This window comes from Pseudoliparis swirei, chromosome 22 (assembly GCF_029220125.1).
Source record: "Pseudoliparis swirei isolate HS2019 ecotype Mariana Trench chromosome 22, NWPU_hadal_v1, whole genome shotgun sequence".
NCBI classification, from domain to species: domain Eukaryota; kingdom Metazoa; phylum Chordata; class Actinopteri; order Perciformes; family Liparidae; genus Pseudoliparis; species Pseudoliparis swirei.
Window position 1 is genome coordinate 10537170 of NC_079409.1, and position 17310 is coordinate 10554479.

General features: G+C 38.9%; 3 protein-coding genes across 5 annotated transcripts; 2 read left to right on the plus strand and 1 right to left on the minus strand.

The window, feature by feature from the left end:
* Nucleotides 1–591: 591 nt before the first annotated feature.
* On the minus strand, nucleotides 592–7142 carry LOC130212995 (NF-kappa-B inhibitor delta). 2 transcript variants are annotated; one of them, XM_056444350.1, is made up of 12 exons: nucleotides 6964–7142; nucleotides 4569–4693; nucleotides 4448–4478; nucleotides 3803–3999; nucleotides 3523–3707; nucleotides 3013–3118; nucleotides 2735–2881; nucleotides 2582–2633; nucleotides 2308–2465; nucleotides 1923–2039; nucleotides 1622–1786; nucleotides 592–1527 (listed from the first exon to the last, which is right to left on the minus strand). In XM_056444350.1, exons 1-12 carry the CDS (start codon nucleotides 6977–6979, stop codon nucleotides 1456–1458), a joined length of 1371 nt encoding a protein of 456 aa, XP_056300325.1. In that variant the 5' UTR covers nucleotides 6980–7142; the 3' UTR covers nucleotides 592–1455. The 2 variants fall into 2 exon arrangements, with proteins under 2 accessions (XP_056300325.1, XP_056300324.1); XM_056444349.1 differs by having other exon boundaries at nucleotides 4448–4481.
* A 2309-nt stretch (nucleotides 7143–9451) lies between these two features.
* hcst (hematopoietic cell signal transducer) lies at nucleotides 9452–11782 on the plus strand. Its single transcript, XM_056444571.1, has 5 exons — nucleotides 9452–9513; nucleotides 10029–10102; nucleotides 10283–10303; nucleotides 10502–10636; nucleotides 11328–11782. Exons 2-5 carry the CDS (start codon nucleotides 10060–10062, stop codon nucleotides 11369–11371), a joined length of 243 nt encoding a protein of 80 aa, XP_056300546.1. The 5' UTR covers nucleotides 9452–9513; nucleotides 10029–10059; the 3' UTR covers nucleotides 11372–11782.
* A 1829-nt stretch (nucleotides 11783–13611) lies between these two features.
* Nucleotides 13612–14594, plus strand: tyrobp (transmembrane immune signaling adaptor TYROBP). Of its 2 annotated transcripts, none has more exons than XM_056405861.1 (5): nucleotides 13612–13744; nucleotides 13834–13854; nucleotides 13947–14090; nucleotides 14160–14230; nucleotides 14340–14594. In XM_056405861.1, the coding sequence occupies exons 1-5, from the start codon at nucleotides 13708–13710 to the stop codon at nucleotides 14394–14396; spliced, it is 330 nt and encodes a 109-aa protein (XP_056261836.1). In that variant the 5' UTR covers nucleotides 13612–13707; the 3' UTR covers nucleotides 14397–14594. The 2 variants fall into 2 exon arrangements, with proteins under 2 accessions (XP_056261836.1, XP_056261837.1); XM_056405862.1 differs by having other exon boundaries at nucleotides 14163–14230.
* Nucleotides 14595–17310: the final 2716 nt, after the last annotated feature.

Here is a 17310-nt window from a genome sequence, read left to right on the forward strand (position 1 = left end):
AATAGGCCAAATTTAACATCCTAAAATGAAAAGCATAATATCTTGAAGAAAATTAAAAGACAATACTATCAGTTGTTTATTTTATTTTATAATGCTGACAAATTATGTTATTAATGTAATACAGTGTTTGATTTTGCTTCTTAGTAATGTATTATGTTTGAAATTAAAAGCAAAGGTACGTCAAAAGAATTGATTACCTGAAAAATGAGACCCCTGGTTCAAATAAAGGTCTTGTCTATGAAATATGTTTTTATCAGTGTCTATTAACAATCCTAGAATTATATACAATATCAATTATTATTAATATTAGGTTGTTTATTTATACTATTGATCCTTTGTGCTTTACATGAATGTATACCATTTAACAGAGATGACACATAAGTGAGAGGCAGCTCAAAACCTCAAATTACAGTAAAAAAACTTAACTTGTATCTAAAGTTTATTATCATTGCAGTAAACCTCATTAACATTAAAATCCTCCAGACTCTATCCTTTCTAGTGGGATGGTGTATTTTCCATGCTGCAAATATATGTAGCTATATAAAGTAAGTGGGACTCAAAAGTCATCCTGAGCAACAACACATTTCGATGGAAATTTAAAGTGTTATTGTACTTTTATTTATGACATGAGCAAAATGTACAGTTAGTCAGACAATTTGTCACCACACTGACTCATCGAATGTCTCTATGACATTTATTGTCACAACCAGTTTCAAATACAAAATAGCTTCACACAGAGTTAAGTTTATTTTCCCACAAAGAAAACATGTACTTGATGTTACCCATTTAAATATGATGCATACAGACAGAAAGTTAATTTATGTGATAACTCCTTCTCATTTTTACCACACGCGTTCTTAACATAAGCACCCATGCTGACTGAAATCACAACCCTCAGTGTATCAATATGATAAATGTCATGATGGGGGTTTTGACAATAGAGTCAGAGGGCTTTCAGGGACATGGTCCTGGAGATCAAACAAATTATTTCATAGAAATCAACATTAAACTGGGAGTGTAGCCGGTTATGAGAATTAAAACTACTCCATAGCCTCTGCTGTTTGTAGATGCTCTTCCTTGTTTAAAGGCTCTCAATTAAAAAAGTTAAATATATAATAAAAAATGTCTCTTATAGTCTGATTTTTAAACATTTTGGAAAGAGATACTTTGCCTACACATGAATTATTCACCCTGCGTGTTGAAAAATAAATAAAGCCTCTTTTTTTTTTACATACATCATATCGCAGGTCATTTAAGATTTACACAGTAAAGCAGGATTTGTCGAATCAATTGGACTTGATATCAAGAGATTAATAATCCAAACTATTTTGTTAATATATAGGCCAGAGATTCCCAAAGCAACATAACAATACACTGTAAATCCTCTTCTTAACAGAGGCAACATCTTATAAACTCATTCCCTCCAAATGGGGATTACAAGTGGGGATTTTCATATCATTCCTGGTCCTGCAAAGACACGATACGTCGACGAGAGGAAGCACTTCGTTTCTTCAGCATGAGCTTGAGCTACAAATTGAAATATACATTCATGATTATAACCCATGACAAAGATTGAAACAGTGCAGGTCTGGCTGGCTATGAAACATGATGCGCTGCTCACCTGCTCTCCCTGGAGGCCGCTCTGCAGCAGGTGAGCTGGCTGGTCGTTCTCCAGGTTGCGGATACTGGGATCGGCTCCTCTGCGCAGGAGCAGCTGCAGGATCTCCTCCTGGTGGGGGTTGCCATGGAGACCGGCTGCCATGTGTAAAGCTGTGTGACCATGCGCCTATGCAAAAATGGGATAATGCAGCATGAATCTGACTCTTGTTATAGTTGTGATGTATAGTTATACTTCACATGAACCCACAAACACTTGCATATTTAAAATCCAATTTTGAGTTTTGTGCCAGAGTGGGACTCACTTTCAAGTTGACAAAGTCTTTAATATTCAGCAGAGGAATCCTTAACAGATAAGTCACCAGATCGATGTCCCCCTCCTTTACTGCCAAGTGCAGCACAGTCTTGTTACTTTTGATTTCCTGGAAGTGGATAATTAAAAGTTTTTTTAAAAGAGTCAGACTGAGATATTTAAGTGTCAAACAAGGCAGACAAACCAAATCAGAGAGTAGCGTCGGGGATAACGGTTTGTCATCATGGTTGGTTAAAACATGGGCGCTTCCCCTATGCACTCATTATTCTGACTGAAAGGTCAGGGTTTAACATATTGAACTCCAGACTGGATTGCTGACACACATATGCTTATTACTTGCTCACATGACATTCAGAAAAGGGAGAGCTGTATTGCACCTGGCTGAGCAGGAATGCCCCGGCGGTGAGAAGCATCTGTACACAGGAGAGCTTCTCCGCAGCCTTGGTCTGAAGACCGACATCCGTCAGCCCACTGCTGGACAACGCCTTCACGGTGACACTGTGAGAAATGGCTGCACAGTGCAGAGGAGTCATACCTGAGGCAAAGAAGAAGACACAAGTAACATTTCAACTGAGGCTCGAATGACGTTTGGCTGGGTGAACACTCCTCCCCTGTTGGATAATCATTTGCATTGTAATAACAATAAGTCACCCTCAAAATTGCAGGCCTCCAGGTTGACAGCCGGCCTGCTGGAGAGAATTGCCTGCAAAAGAGGAATCATTAAGTTCTGCTCGGTGTAGCTTACGTTTCTGACTTGCTTGTGATAGTCGCGCCCAAATCAATTCATTTCAAGTGCTGCTTTACCTGAAGAACCCCAGGTAAACCATAGTGGGCAGCCAGGTGAAGGGCAGTTTGTCCTTTAACGTCACAAGCATTGAAGTCCGTTCCAAGGGACAGCAGATCTCGTACAATCTCCGGCTGGTTGGCCGTCACCGCCACCAGTAAAGCGGTCTGCACAAGCACATTAATCCAAAACTTTATTTTGAGAAATGAAGATCCTGTGCTAATGTTTCTGCTTTTCCAAGAACAATGTGCGCCAAAAGGGGCAATGTGCACACTTTGGAAGATGTTTTTGTTGATACCTTTCCCTTGTGCTCTTTGGCATCGAGCCGGCCGACATCCCTCAGCCTCTCTGCAGCAGCGAAGGCGCACTCCCTGAGCCCCTTGGCAGTGTAGATGTGCAGCATGCTGGCAGAACAAGAGCACACCATACATTTGTTTAAGTTTTGGCAGGAGAGTTGTGCATAATCCCTGCAACCAATTTCACAATATTCCCTTTCACAGTTGCATTTGTCTCTCGATTCATCCACAGGATTACCGAACTGTAAATGTGGCTCTGACTTTTCGTTTGTGACTGAAAACGAAACTCCTGAGTAAACATTTGCACATTCAAGCAGAATAGTGATGTCAGCAGTGTGTGTGTGTGTGTGTGTGTGTGTGTGTGTGTGTGTGTGTGTGTGTGTGTGTGTGTGTGTGTGTATATACTACCAGTGTAATCTGTGATCTCAAAGAAACCTGAGTCAACTTGCTTCACCAGCACACACATACTCCACACGCTACATTCTCACATGTATTCACTCATAAGCACTCACGTGTCTCCATCTTCATCCTGCCCAGTAGCTCTGCCGTCATCCATCCCGCTGAGCAGCATCCTGGCCTGCTCCAGCTTGGCGACGTCCATTGACGAACCAAAACCCAGCTGTGCGGTCGGATTGGAACCCAGAAGGGACCAAGAAGAAGCTATGCCGGGATGTGTGACTGCACTCATCGGGCACTCCTGCTCAGGAGAAAGCAGGTAATACATGTCAAACCATCACACAGCCATGAGACAGATTCAAAGAAGACGTTCGTAGATGAAAGGACTTCTCTTACGTATGTGTGAGACGTTGTGTCTCCTCCATACCCCGGGAGCTGCTGCTGTGTGCCGTATTGAGATGTCATCAGGAGGCTGCAGGCTGCAGCGTAGCTGCTTTCTGGATGGCTGGGGTAGTAACCCACTGCAGACTCTGCTGCTGCATGGGTCCACTGCTCATAGCTCACTGCCATGTCTGAGTAGCTGCTTGATGCACCTAAAAAGGGAAAAGACTCAGTAATGTTGAGACATTATGTTCAAGATGAACTAACAAGTCTGGTGACGTTTCATATTTTTGTTATTGTCAACAAATCCCATGAAAAGACCAAAAACATCCATATGTTAGTCTGTCTCTCAATACTTTCTTACTTCCCTACCCTGTCTGTGTTTACCCAAACCATAGACATACATCTTCATAATAAGCAGGTCATAAACACATGATGCGTTTTGTGTATGTGTAATTGCTTCAAAATAAACTACAGTGCCCATGTTCATCTTAAAGAAGGAACATGTCACCCGAAGCCACAGTGTGGCTAATGGATGCATTTATAATACTTTTTGGACAACAATCCAGCTCTCGGCCCCAGAGGAATGAGTGATATCACACCATAAAGAATATCACCAGACTTTTTCTTTAGGTGTTGTGCAGAATGGCCTTCTCTTACCTGTACAGGTAAACTGTTCTGCTGAAGGTAACTGCTGGGGAAATCAAAATAAACATCAAAAGTCACATCTTTATGATATAATATTTCGTGAGGTGCTGATCTCCTCGCTGTGCTGCCTTACTGGAACAGTGGTTGGAGGAGCAGGACTTGTGCAGGAGGGCGGGACAGAAAACGTCTCACGTCTTCTCTTCTGCTCCAAGAGTTCCTTCACTGTGGGCAAACTGCTACACTGCTTCTCTTTTGGCGCTGAAAAATGTTAATCGTGCAAAACGGAATGACTATTTGATCATGGACATAATTGATCAATAATGTTTGGAAATGCAGCAAATTATAATTATCCATTTTTTGTTCTTCCAAAAGTCAAAATCCCAAATATATTTAATTTAGAATAAATCATCAAACATAAAGCTGCAAATTATAGAATATTTAGCTCTCACTTTTTATGGCTATGCATTACAAAATATGCCAATTAGAAAATACATAACAGATAATAATGTGGAGCATGGGGGAAGCCTCTCTCTGTATGCAAGTGTTATTGTCCTTTTGACTCTCACTGGAGTATATCAACATTTTATTTTAAATCTCACCAAGAGGGGCTTTGCTTTGTTAAAGCAGTAAAAGCTTATATTTTTATTAATGCAGGGCATTTTTACGGTGGCTTTTTACTGCACATTTTTAGAGAAAAGTACACAGAACAGAAGAAATATCAAATCCATTATACGATGAGTATGCTTTGCCCTTGCTGATAGAAAAAAAAGTATGATTTCCATTAAATGTGTGAGAAAAATAGGAAACCGTGTTAAAAAACCCAATTCTGATGTTTCCAGCTGACACGATGTGACCACACAGATTGTTTCCTCAAAAGCTTCACCACACACGTGAACCATAAAGTGATATTTCCATCTTGTCTGTGGAACCGGAGTACACAGAGAAACCTCCTCCATTAGGAACACAGAGCGTGTGGCTGTGCACAACCAGACAGATTCATCAGAAAACCTTTCGCATGGGATTGCCGCAGTTTATTTTCTATTACATCTTCCTGTGTCGCTCCGCTCCGCTAAAGGCAAACCACATCTTCCTGTCTTTGGTGTGTCACAGGCACGTCACACGTGTAGCTTTCTATTGCAGCTCCAGAGCAGAAGAAGAGTCATGTTCTGTTGTCATTTCTCTTGTTTTCTTGCCTGTGAATGTTGACTGCTGTGTTGCGCCACACAGGGACTACACAGCTCTATTCTCCAGAGCAAATCCAATGAAGGCATACTTCCAAAAACGAAATATGCAAATGAAACCAGTGAGAGATAAATGTGAGTTTGTGGAGTAAAGACTGCTGTCGGTTAGTCACGACTTTCAAAAGCAATACTTCCACTTCCAGCTGAAAACCTGTCCTCAACAATAACGCCTTGTGCCCTGCCCCAACGATATAATAAAGGTCACTTTATCAGAATCAATGACATCATTCAGTACATTTCAATGATGCCAGGTTTCATTTTCAAGTTCAGAAGGTGTTTCTATAGGTTACTCAGTCCTGACTCATTTGATCTTTACAAGAGGCAACCTTTGGCTTCTTTTTTTTTACTAATGATGTAATGCTGCAAAATGTAACTTCACAATTTATACTGAACAGTAATATACCAGTCGATAGAAGTTGCCCAACACTTTACAGTCTGACACATCAGCTAAGAGAAACTAGAAGTGAGGAAATGTTTTTTTCAATAGTTTCTCCAAGAGTTAGCCCACACTTACATGTCAGGTTTGTTTAAACTGCCCTCACACTTTGGGCTACTATTCTATCGCTATATTCAAATAAGAGGTGTGGAAACCCCTGGACATTGAGTCATGTGCGTGGGAGGTTGGGGATTCCGACGACCTTTCCCTTTTGGCTTGCAGAGGCTGTGCAGAGCCAATTTCCTCATTTTGTGGTATGACTGAGCTCGGCCAGCCAGACTAAATATGTAAAGACTCAAGCTTGTGTGAAAGAGCAAAGAAAGTTAGGTTGTCTCGTCACAACGTTTATTTGTCTTATTATTTAAAAGGGGAAAAGAAAACAACAAGCAATGCTGGAGGTGTATCAGGGTTTCCCCAAATAATGTCCTGACTGGGATTCGCTATAATTATGTTGTTATCAAATGAAAACTGAAACAAAAGGCTGAAGCTGTCACTCAACTGTATGGATTCTAAAATGTACATGTTGCCTTATTGGCTAAAATATTAAAACACAGTTCCCCAAAAACTAAATCTAATAAATGTGTTTGTTGTAGAGGGATGCATGTGTGATGTTGTAGGCTTATAAATACAATAAATGAGTTGTCATTATAAGGCTGCCACTAAAACAATAACACATTTCTGAATGTTGAAAACAAGCATGTGCAATAATGCAGTAACTTGAAAGACGTTTAGATGTCATCATTGCTGTTCAATCATTCAACGTTGTCCATCTGCACTCAATGAACCAATTATACCAGCGGTAACACTTGTATTCTGCACACAGTTAACATATTAAAAGCTCACATACTCACATTTCTCAAAGTGCATGTCAGAAACGGTTTTGCTTTGAGATCTTCAACAGGTGGTCCTCTCGGTCCACAGTCGGTATCAAGGATGAAGAAGTGGTGTGCAGTGCCGGAGGGTTCTGTGTTGTTCTGTGATGTTCTGTGTTGTTCTGTGATGTTCTGTGATGTTCTGTGTTGTTCTGTGATGTTCTGTGTTGTTCTGTGATGTTATGTGTTGTTCTGTGTTGTTCTGTGATGTTCTGTGATGAAGTCTGACTGGCTTGTTGTCTTATCGCCGCCTGCTTGTACACACAGAGCACGTTGTTCCCCATCACCGCCCCCAGCTGTGAGCAACGCCCTCAGGCAAAGGGGAAGCCACACACATGTCAAACCACGGCAGGGTACAGCATTACATATGAAATACACTGTTATTAACAACAGTTACAAGTATATAACTCAAACACAAAGGCACAATGGTGGAAGAAGTATTTAGATAATTTAATTAACAGTGTTAAGATGTATTTAACATGAATACATGTTTATGAGTAAAAGTCACAATGTTTTAACAAAGTGAAAGTACTATTCGAAAAAAAGTCAAACATTAAATGTAACATGATTACGCTGAAGGTCTCCCATCTATGATATGGATTGTTAAAATATATGAAGTGGAAGCAACATTGTAATGTTGTAGCTGGTCCCGTCTTGCAATTTTAACACACTTTAACAAATGAATTGTGTTGTCTTATATGCTGACCTTGTGTTTCTGTGTTAAATGTCAACCATGCAAGTTAAAACAATAAGTAACTACTTTAACTTTCAAGTCAATTTAGTTGAATAAAAAGTACACTGTTTGTTTCAAAGTAAGTAGCATGCTATAAAAGTGACCAATAAAGTTAGTTATTATTATTATTAATACTGCATCAAATGTACACAGTACTGGAATAACTGTACTTATACTTTAGAGAGATGTACAATGTGTTGAGTAATATAATGGACTGAAACATAGAATTAAAGGACCACATTGAAATAACAAGTGAGCCAAGTGTTAAATAAAAGAAATGAATGAAAAGGGTAAATAGAAAAAGTTAGATAAGATAGGAAATTATATAAATTAGACTGATAATGTGATTACTTTCATGACTTGACAGGTGCACCATGCCCTCTGTCTCTTATGGCCCTGCAACACTTTTGCAATAAGAAGCGTCTGTTGCTGTGTGTTGTACATTTGATGTCGTCTTCACTGGGGCAGTAACAGTGGTCATTTACATGTAATAGGATTTAAAATGTAGTTATTCAAGTCAATTGTAGCAAACCATCATCAACTGTAATCAAATTACACTTCATTTCTCAACAATAACATTGTGGATAGTGAAAATGCTCTAATTCTAGCCACACAGTGGCTGGTGAGCAAAAAGGTTAATGGTTCAATTCCACCATTGTCTCACATATTCATTGTTCATTGTTAGCTTAGTGACTTCAAAATGCAAAAAGACCAAATCCTAAAATGTTCATGTCCCCCAGAGAGAGTAAGCAAGAATTTCGAAACTAAACATTAATAAAGACTATATAGATGTCACATAGACCCCCCCAATTTTGTCTGCAATATTTTAAACGTGAGGAATGAATTTTCAAAGGCAACACTGTGTAGTGATCCACATCGTCTCTACAGGCCTCACATCTCCATCTGCTCTCGCAAAGTGTCGGGATCCATCGATTCCAAGGACAGAGCCAAAGTGAAACTGAAGTGTAATTGAGTTGTCTCGAAGTTGAACTGGCATCTATCAGAATGAGATCATAAAAACACGAGTTGACTGCCCCCTCGTGGATGTTCAGGCTCACTGGCTGACTGGCTGGCAGGCTGTATGTGTGTGTACATGTGTGTATGAAAATGTGTTTGATCATAGCATGAATCCTTTAATATCATTGTGAGAGTCTCTGTTCATTAAGTAAAGAGTCGGAGGAGTACATGTAAACCACCCAGACACGCTCACGCCTTTATGTGGGCAGGATCTCGCTCACTTAGATGTGTGATCTTAGTGAACAGCTCATGACGTACTGTATGCCCTTGACGTGTTTTCTTCCTCTACATATGTGTTATTCTAAATTTAGAGGGGTAAAGGATGTAGCTCGTCCGGGGGGTTGTGTAACAGCGTTGCACTGAATATAAGTGTGTCACAATCTATTTGAATTGTTTCTTATATTGTGTGATGTTTTATGTCTGTGAATTGCACAAGTGGAATTTATCTGACTACATTCTCTCAAGTTCTGTACTTAAGTACACTTTTGAGATATTAAATCCGCTGAGCAATGATGATACTCAGAATGTTGTTACTTTTCATACACAGTGTAAAGTCCAGAAAAAAAAATTCGGAAACATTTAAGTGAATGCTATTTTATTCTAATATAATGTATACCCACTCTGTATTCATTCAGGCAGATCAAATATCCGCATTGTGTTCACACAAAATCAAACAGGCAGTGTTTCGGCCCGGCAGAAGACGGAAGAAACTTTGACGTCAGCCTTCAAAAGTGATCATCTTTTGGTTTCCAGATAGCAGAGCAGCTGGAGGAGAGCAGGTATGAGGATCTTAACTCACTGACTTTCTCTTCCTCTTCCCAACTTTGAATAATTCAATGTTTGTCAAGTCACATCTGTTATGTGTGTAGTTTTAGATTATATACAAGGAGAATATCTGGTACAAGTTTTTCTACAACTGTAAAAAGTAAATGTCTCACATGAAATGCATTCGACAGAGCTCAAAGTTTATGACTTGTTGATGATTTTAGAGAGCCCATTTAATAATTGGTTCATCGTTCCATTATATTTTAACTTTCTCATCTATTCTCGTCAAATTCCTACTCGGCAACATGTGACTCATTGTGATACAGGAGTTGTTCGTTCTGTAGTAGCCTACAGACGTAAAAGGTCAAACCAAAAATGTCAAATGGTTTAGGTGATTTAGCTTTGATATACTGATATTTAAATACAATGAAATGTGAAAGATAGACCTTTATAACACCACGTGGGAGTGTTGTATGGGAAGTATTTTGAAGCATATAAAGACAAAGTTTGGTCTCTTTTTGTCTTCCAGAGAGCTCACGACTGAGTTGACCAACTCGACAATGGCAAACAACAAATTCTTTATTGTCCTAGTTTTTCTGTTCAGTAAGTACATTGTTTATATCTGTTCTCTCCTTCGTGCACGCAGGCAAATATGCAGGTGGTCTTGCACAGGAAAAAGAAACCACAAACATTTTGCACAACGGAAATGGAACTGACAGAGGTGTTGCTGCGTGCCCCCATTAAAGCAGAATCCCTCATGCTTGTTTCTTTTCTTTCTCTTAGACCTGGCTGTGGCACACATGGGTACGTACAACAAAAAGAGGACACACACAAATTCGAAATTCAATGTTTGTGAATGTTACAATCTTCTTCATCGTGATGTTATTTGGAAAAACAGGCAACAAAAATACAGAGCAGGACCAGGAAACCTGATGATTCATCTCTTCCTGTCAGTCTTAGTTCACATTGCCCATCCGACTCTTCTGTTGGTCTGTTTCCCAGAAGCCCCTGTGTCTTGCTACAGGATCGAACCGGGGACGATCGCAGGCATCGTCTGTGCAGATGTGCTGCTGACCCTGGTCATTGTCATTGTCACCTACCAGTGTGCCAGCTATCGGCATAAGAAGATGGACAAGTGTGAGGCGACGGGGCTGAATGAGTCGGGGTTATGTGTAGAAGTGTATATTAAAGGTTTATTGTCAGGTTGGCTGTTATAGTCAGAGAGAGATAGTACCAAACGTCAACAACGGTCCACAAATAATTTAATATTTTTGCTCAAAACCAGTCAAACAGAAACACAAACTAAGCAGTACGAACCCACACTGGAGAATTGGACAAACAGGGTTTAAATACACAGGGAAGGTGCAGGTGATTGGACACAGGGGAACGAGACACAGGTGTAAACAATGAGGGCGGGGCTAGCAATCACACAGGAGGAAACAATTACGGACAGGGCAGACAATCACAGGGACAGGAAATGCTGGAAAACGGATGACACGAGAGACAGGGACTTCAAAATAAGACACAAAACAAGACACAAAAACTCCGGATCATGACATTTACAGGGGATCGGCCTCACAGATCTGCTCATATCTTTTCATACTCCTGTTTATTTTGTGATGCACACGTGTTTCTTCTATCCCAGATTCTATGTTTACATTTGTAAAACTTGTTGGCCTCTTTGGTCCTCTTTAACTCTGCCAATAGTGCCGACGGTCTATGATATCACTACATCCATCTCACTTTCTCATTATATAGTATTTGGTCATTTTCTATCGTCAAACACCAAATGATCTCTCTATTTGTGTCTCTTCTTTTCTCTTCACAGCTGAAAAATTGTACACGAATGTCCGAGCCAACTGCAAGCGCTAAACTAATCCGAAGGTGGTGCAGTACATTAAAAGATGATGTTCCCTTTTTTTTAAATCCTGTTTAAAAAATATGTACATATATTAAAAAAATATTGATGTTTTGCAATAAACACAAGATGAGTGTCTTGCGCATGTTACAATTCATAAACCTTGTGAATAAAATATCTCTATGTGGTATCCAATTGTAGGAAATGTTGGCAACTCAACAACACGACACAGCTCCCTCTGTAGTTGACTTTTGGAAACACTCGACTAAATCCTGTTTAAGGCCTGAAGTTTACATGTCAATATTTCAGCTGCAGTGATTTCAAAAAATAAAAGACTAACCTTGTGATTTCAAATAGATGTTTTACAATGTAGCACCTGCCAAACCACTGACTTAATGATGTATTAAAATAAATAAAAGCTTCAACCTAAAAATGCATGTTTTTTTTTTTAAAGTGTGCATTGTTGTTAATATTTATGTTGAATGGACTTTAAAACTTTTTTCATGTGTCTGGTTTGTTTGCATGCTTGTTTTCTCCTTTTTTTTTAGCCTCAAAATGTTATCTAACTACTTTATCAGGCTGTACTAAAGTGGCATGACACAGAGGACCTGAATAGACCTGGGAGAGAGAATGTTATGTTCCCCTGTGTGTGGAGCTCATACTGGGGTCATGCCGCTTGCTGTTTCAGTGTCACATAAAGAATATGCTGGCAAAAGATGAATCAATGTCTGTAAAACATCTGTCTGATCTGTCTCCTCTATACATAGATGCACTACATTATTTAAATGTGTGCAGTGAATAAATAACCCAGAGGGATTGGATTGGAATGTTAAAGCTAATCTGTCTCGTCTCCTTTCAACAACATTTGGGAAATTGCAGGCTGGCGTCCATGAGGAAGTTCCCTTGAGTTTATAATTACTTAGAGCTGCTCTTTACTGATTCACTTAACAGTAACTTTTGACACCATTACATTATGTGTAGACACCTAAAGAAAATAATACATCTGTTGGTTGATTTAGCTTTAATTAACACTCGGACAATCTTCTACATCCCTGTCTTTTAGTTCTATGGATGACACCAACACCTACAATTTTGGTCTCAACCTGGCAACCCAAACGTTGCTCTTATACATGGTTTCTGAATCATCTATATAGTATTACTTAATTATAATTTCCCATTAAAAGAGCACTTGTTACAATTCAAGCATTTCTTGTATGTGCTTTAATCAAAATGCAGTCAAAGGACTCCAATTTGTCTTGCTGCAAGACATTTAGAACTAAAAAGAAAATAAAGCATAGTATTAGTTCACTTTTAACATAAATTAAAATGTTACTGAATATTTTCATACATCTTCTGGCTGTTCAAATTATATTTAGATAACTAGAAGGGACATCTTCTGGAATAACGTTGTTTGAGAAACTCAGGCTTGCTAAACAGCTGTTCTCCTGTATATGCTTTTAAACTTGAATTATTCCTATGTTTGTATGTGGCTTTCTTCAATTAATTTCATAATCATTTATTTTGTATTTTCTGTTTTATTAGTTGTAATAATGTGCAGCACGTTTCTATATTAATAAACATTGATATTATTGTTGTTGTTGTGTATGTGTGTGCTTAGTGCACACACATACACAACAACAACACAAATATGAATGTACCCACATATGCTTTTATTTTAGGTTTGCATTTTACATTTTAGTAAATAGAAATATTTAGACATTTGTATTTGAGCATTACAAAACATCAAAGTCCTCTTGACCTAAACAATAAAAGTATGCTTTCATTTCTGACAGGACATGGTTATTAGATACAACCCAGACAACTGGCAGCAGTGGCTGTGGCCAACTGCATGCTCTAAACCACAGGCCATGAGGAAATACAGATATAGTCACAGGCATTTCAGCAGAAACTGCAGGTGCAATGAAACTGATATTATACTCCTTATCTTGACATCACTTGGACATGCTACTTTGAAGAATCAAAATGCTGTTGAAAAGACAAAACGAAGGCCAATGATCAAATGATCACATGTGTCAGGGTGGACGGATTTCTGTTTCTATGTATGAGACCCTCACATTGATGTGATATGACAGAGAAAAAGCACTAACACCAGCTTCCTCTTCTATGCAGTGCCCTCCTCCTCCTCCTCCTCTTCATGCAGTCACATGCCGACAACCCTCACACCACTGCAGTATCGCTTGTGGACAGTTCTTTTTCTGTGTATCCTCTTATCTCTGGCTTTAAAAATCTTGTTTATAAGTGTGACAACACACCCATTTGAGAGAGAACAGAAGGACCGGCCCTCAGCCTCTTTCTCTCATTTACTCCTTTGCCAGAAACCAACATAAAGATGTCCGATGCTCTTTGTATTGCAGGTTCGTTTTTTGGTGAGTGGTGTTCTATATGTTTGACGGAGAATAAGTGTATGCACTCTCCTCACTGTTATTATAATGTGTTTTTATTAACTCTCTTTCAGGATCTGCAGAAGAACAGCAAGGTATCTTGACCTTTACTTTGTTTGGGATGCTGGAATACGATGTTGTGAGTTTTGGTTTTGTGTTACAATAATATGTCTTCACTCTTTCACAGACTGCAGTTCCTGTTACCTAATAAACATGCGGTCTGTATTGGGCATTATAGCCTCTGATATCATCTTGACAGTCTTCATCATTATTTCTGTGTTCTGCTTTGCGACTCACCACAAGAGAAGGAGGGAATGGGATTCTCGTGATGGTGAGCATTAATTTAGTGCTGCTAACTTGTGAGCATGCTGGGTGGTAATAAGTAACTTTACACTTTCAGCAGGTAAAACAAATCTGCCATTAACAGCATCAGAGAAAATGGCAACAGAGGTCACAGAATCTCCCTACCAGGTAAAGCAGAACTATATTTTTATTTAAGCCTCAAATATCCTGTACTAATATAGAGAGAGAGAATTTGTATAATTTGTGTTTTGATGATGAATTGTTGACTTTTTTGTAGGAGTTACAAGGAGTCCAATCAGATGTGTACAGTGACCTTCGGGACTTTAGGAAATGAAACAATGGAACTATAAAAATCCGAACAATGCCTTGTCTGCAAGCTTTAATAGCGCACACATCTTTTGTGTGCGCAAGACACTTCTACTACCGCTGCATTTTAGGTAATAACATACATGTATTTAGTATGTCGTATTACGTTTTGGGTTGTGTGTTAACCGCAAAAAAAATCTTTTTGTTCTCAAGCTGTATTCAAATGTGTTTTTCTATTTAAGCAATGATAAATTAAACTACATTTTTAAATCAAACAAAATTTAAAATATGCCTTATTTTAAAAAAATAATAATTTTAGGAGATTACTTCTTACTATATTTTCACATTACAGTGAACATACAAAGACTGAGATATTGAGATCAAAGTATATATATATCAGGCTTTTGAAGATTTTGTTCTAAGTGATCAAAATAAGCGTGCTTGTTTCAGCATTCATTATGTGACATCTTTAATAAAAAATCCAGAGCAGCTATAACCAGTTTCCATGAGTAAGCCTTGCACAGAATTGTCAAAACCTCTTTATTTCTTATATTTGGTCACATGGTCACAGAACAAAATGCATGTACAAATCTAAATTTGGATGCAAAAGTCCCAGAAGCAGCCAGTCTGCCTCCGATGACTCAACAGATGGTCGCCCTGACTCATTATGAGGAAGAAATAGAATCTGGAAAAATAGCAAAAAACTATTGGCATTCTACATTATATTCATACCAGATAAATAACAAAGCAAAGTCTAGGAAACTGCTTCTCATAAGGATGAAATGTTACTAATTTAAACGTCCATTATGTGTTATATCGTAAGCCAGACAGGATGGATGGATATAAAAGCATTTATATGGTTAAAATGTTTGGGAAACCCACCTTTGTATGATCATCCGGAGGCTCGGCTCTTTGCTGGAGCAGAGAAGCTACTGGGCACGTGCTCTTGAGGCGCTAGAGTATACGTTAGAATTAAATAATCTTTCAGGAAAGCAGTCACCGTATGCATTAGTTATCATCGTTGTGGGAAGAATAAAACATGTCTTACCTATTGGATGAGTTTCAGAGCTGATAAACTCCCTGGTTTCTGTGGAATATGAAAACCAATTGTTCATTCCTCAATTGGTCAGAGCTTCATTGTTGGAAAAAATCCCTTTGGTTTCATATAACTGAGAATGTGGTCTTACCATCATAGTCTGTACCTCCTCTGGTGCCCACTGGAGCAGGTCTGCCATTGTCCTCCAAACTATCCCGCTCCATCAGTTCTCTGCTTCTCCCTGGGGTCGGCATACCATTCAACCCGTGAACTCTTCCTGGTGTTGCCTTTCTTTGGATACTGCTAGTCACTTGGTCCTCACTCCAACGGAGAACTGGTTTTCCCGGCACATGTTCAGCCTCCTGAATATCCACCGTCTGCTCACCGTTGAGATCAGTGCGCTCCACGCTTGCTGGGTGTGCTCCCTGTGGCCCACCATGCTCCCTGCTACCATGGTCCTGAACCAGCGACCCTACATTGGTTTTCCTCCTTGATGGTGCTTGGTCTTTCTCCAAAACTTTAGAAATCATGATCTCATCACTGTCGAGGCCTCTGCATGCATCTGGGGAGAGTACAAGTCGTTCAACAATCTGCATCAAATGTGTCGTCTGCACTGCAAAATACATCGGGATGTTAGTTTTAACTTGAATTTAAGGTACTGCATTGTTTGCTTTCACTTATCAGATAGTCCTGAAGTATTAAGAAAACTTGCTTAATTCATATGAAATTAAATATTTGTTTTCACATTTATACGTAAAATAAAGCACGGCACACCTGTAAGTCCATTGGTGCCAAATTGCTCCGTGGATTGTTCCTCTGACGTATCTACCAAATCAAAAGACAATCAAGCAATACAAGTGGTGAGTGAGTTATTAATGTACATGATCTATACAGTATAATCACTGTAGGCTACTACTAATTTATTTCAACAGAAAAAAGCACAAAAATGTACCATCAGAATCTTGGTCTTTCACAGGTTTACTTGGAAGGTTTGCTGTAAGAAAACATAAGATACTAATCACTGAGGTAGTTTCATAGTATAACAGTCGGACAATGTCCAAAGTGGTTGCTACAGTAAACCGTAACGATTAGCATAAACAATGAAGCAACACATATACCAAATATGTCTCTCTTCTGTTTCCGTCCCTTTCATTTGAAGCTCAGGTTTATATGTTCTTGGGGAACAAAAAGTACTTTGAGGATCTGGTGAAATGATACCTTCCTGTTTTAAAACTGAATCTGTCTTAGTGTATCTGAAAGTTATATTTTGAATCACAGACCTGTAATATGTTCAAGTAGGGTCTTTTGTGTAGATGTGCCAAGTGCATCTATAAAGACAGTGAAGAACACGTTATGTAATAAAAGTTCCTCCATGGTTTTAAATCATGATGCATCTGATTTTAAAAAGAAGTTGTAGGAATATTTTTCATGAAAGAAACACAAAAAAGATCTCACCATTTAGAAAGCTTAACACATTTTCTCTTTGCACTTGAAAAGAAAGAAAGACAGAAAAGATGTTATCCCTGCTGATAAATCTTAAACATACAGTACAAAAGTTGTGTGAGCTCGAAACAACGTTGTATTATTTGTTCTCCCTTCAGGTTGGTTTACCTCTGATTGGGGCAGTTACCACCAGTGCAAATGGTAGAAGTAGACAAAACGTGAAACTGAAACAAATACAACTACAATGAATTCAACGTTGAAATGCATGTAACATGGAATTGTATGGCATTGTCATTTGCAGACAAAAAAGACAAATATCTATTGGACAAAATATAAAAACTTACAGTTTCATTGTTGGAGTTGATCCTCAGCGTGTCCACTGTTTGTCAGCAAGAGTGTTGCTTTAAGTAGTGCCACTCTCTCCAGAATGTTTACCTTTATAGGTCTCACCCTATGTTCTGAC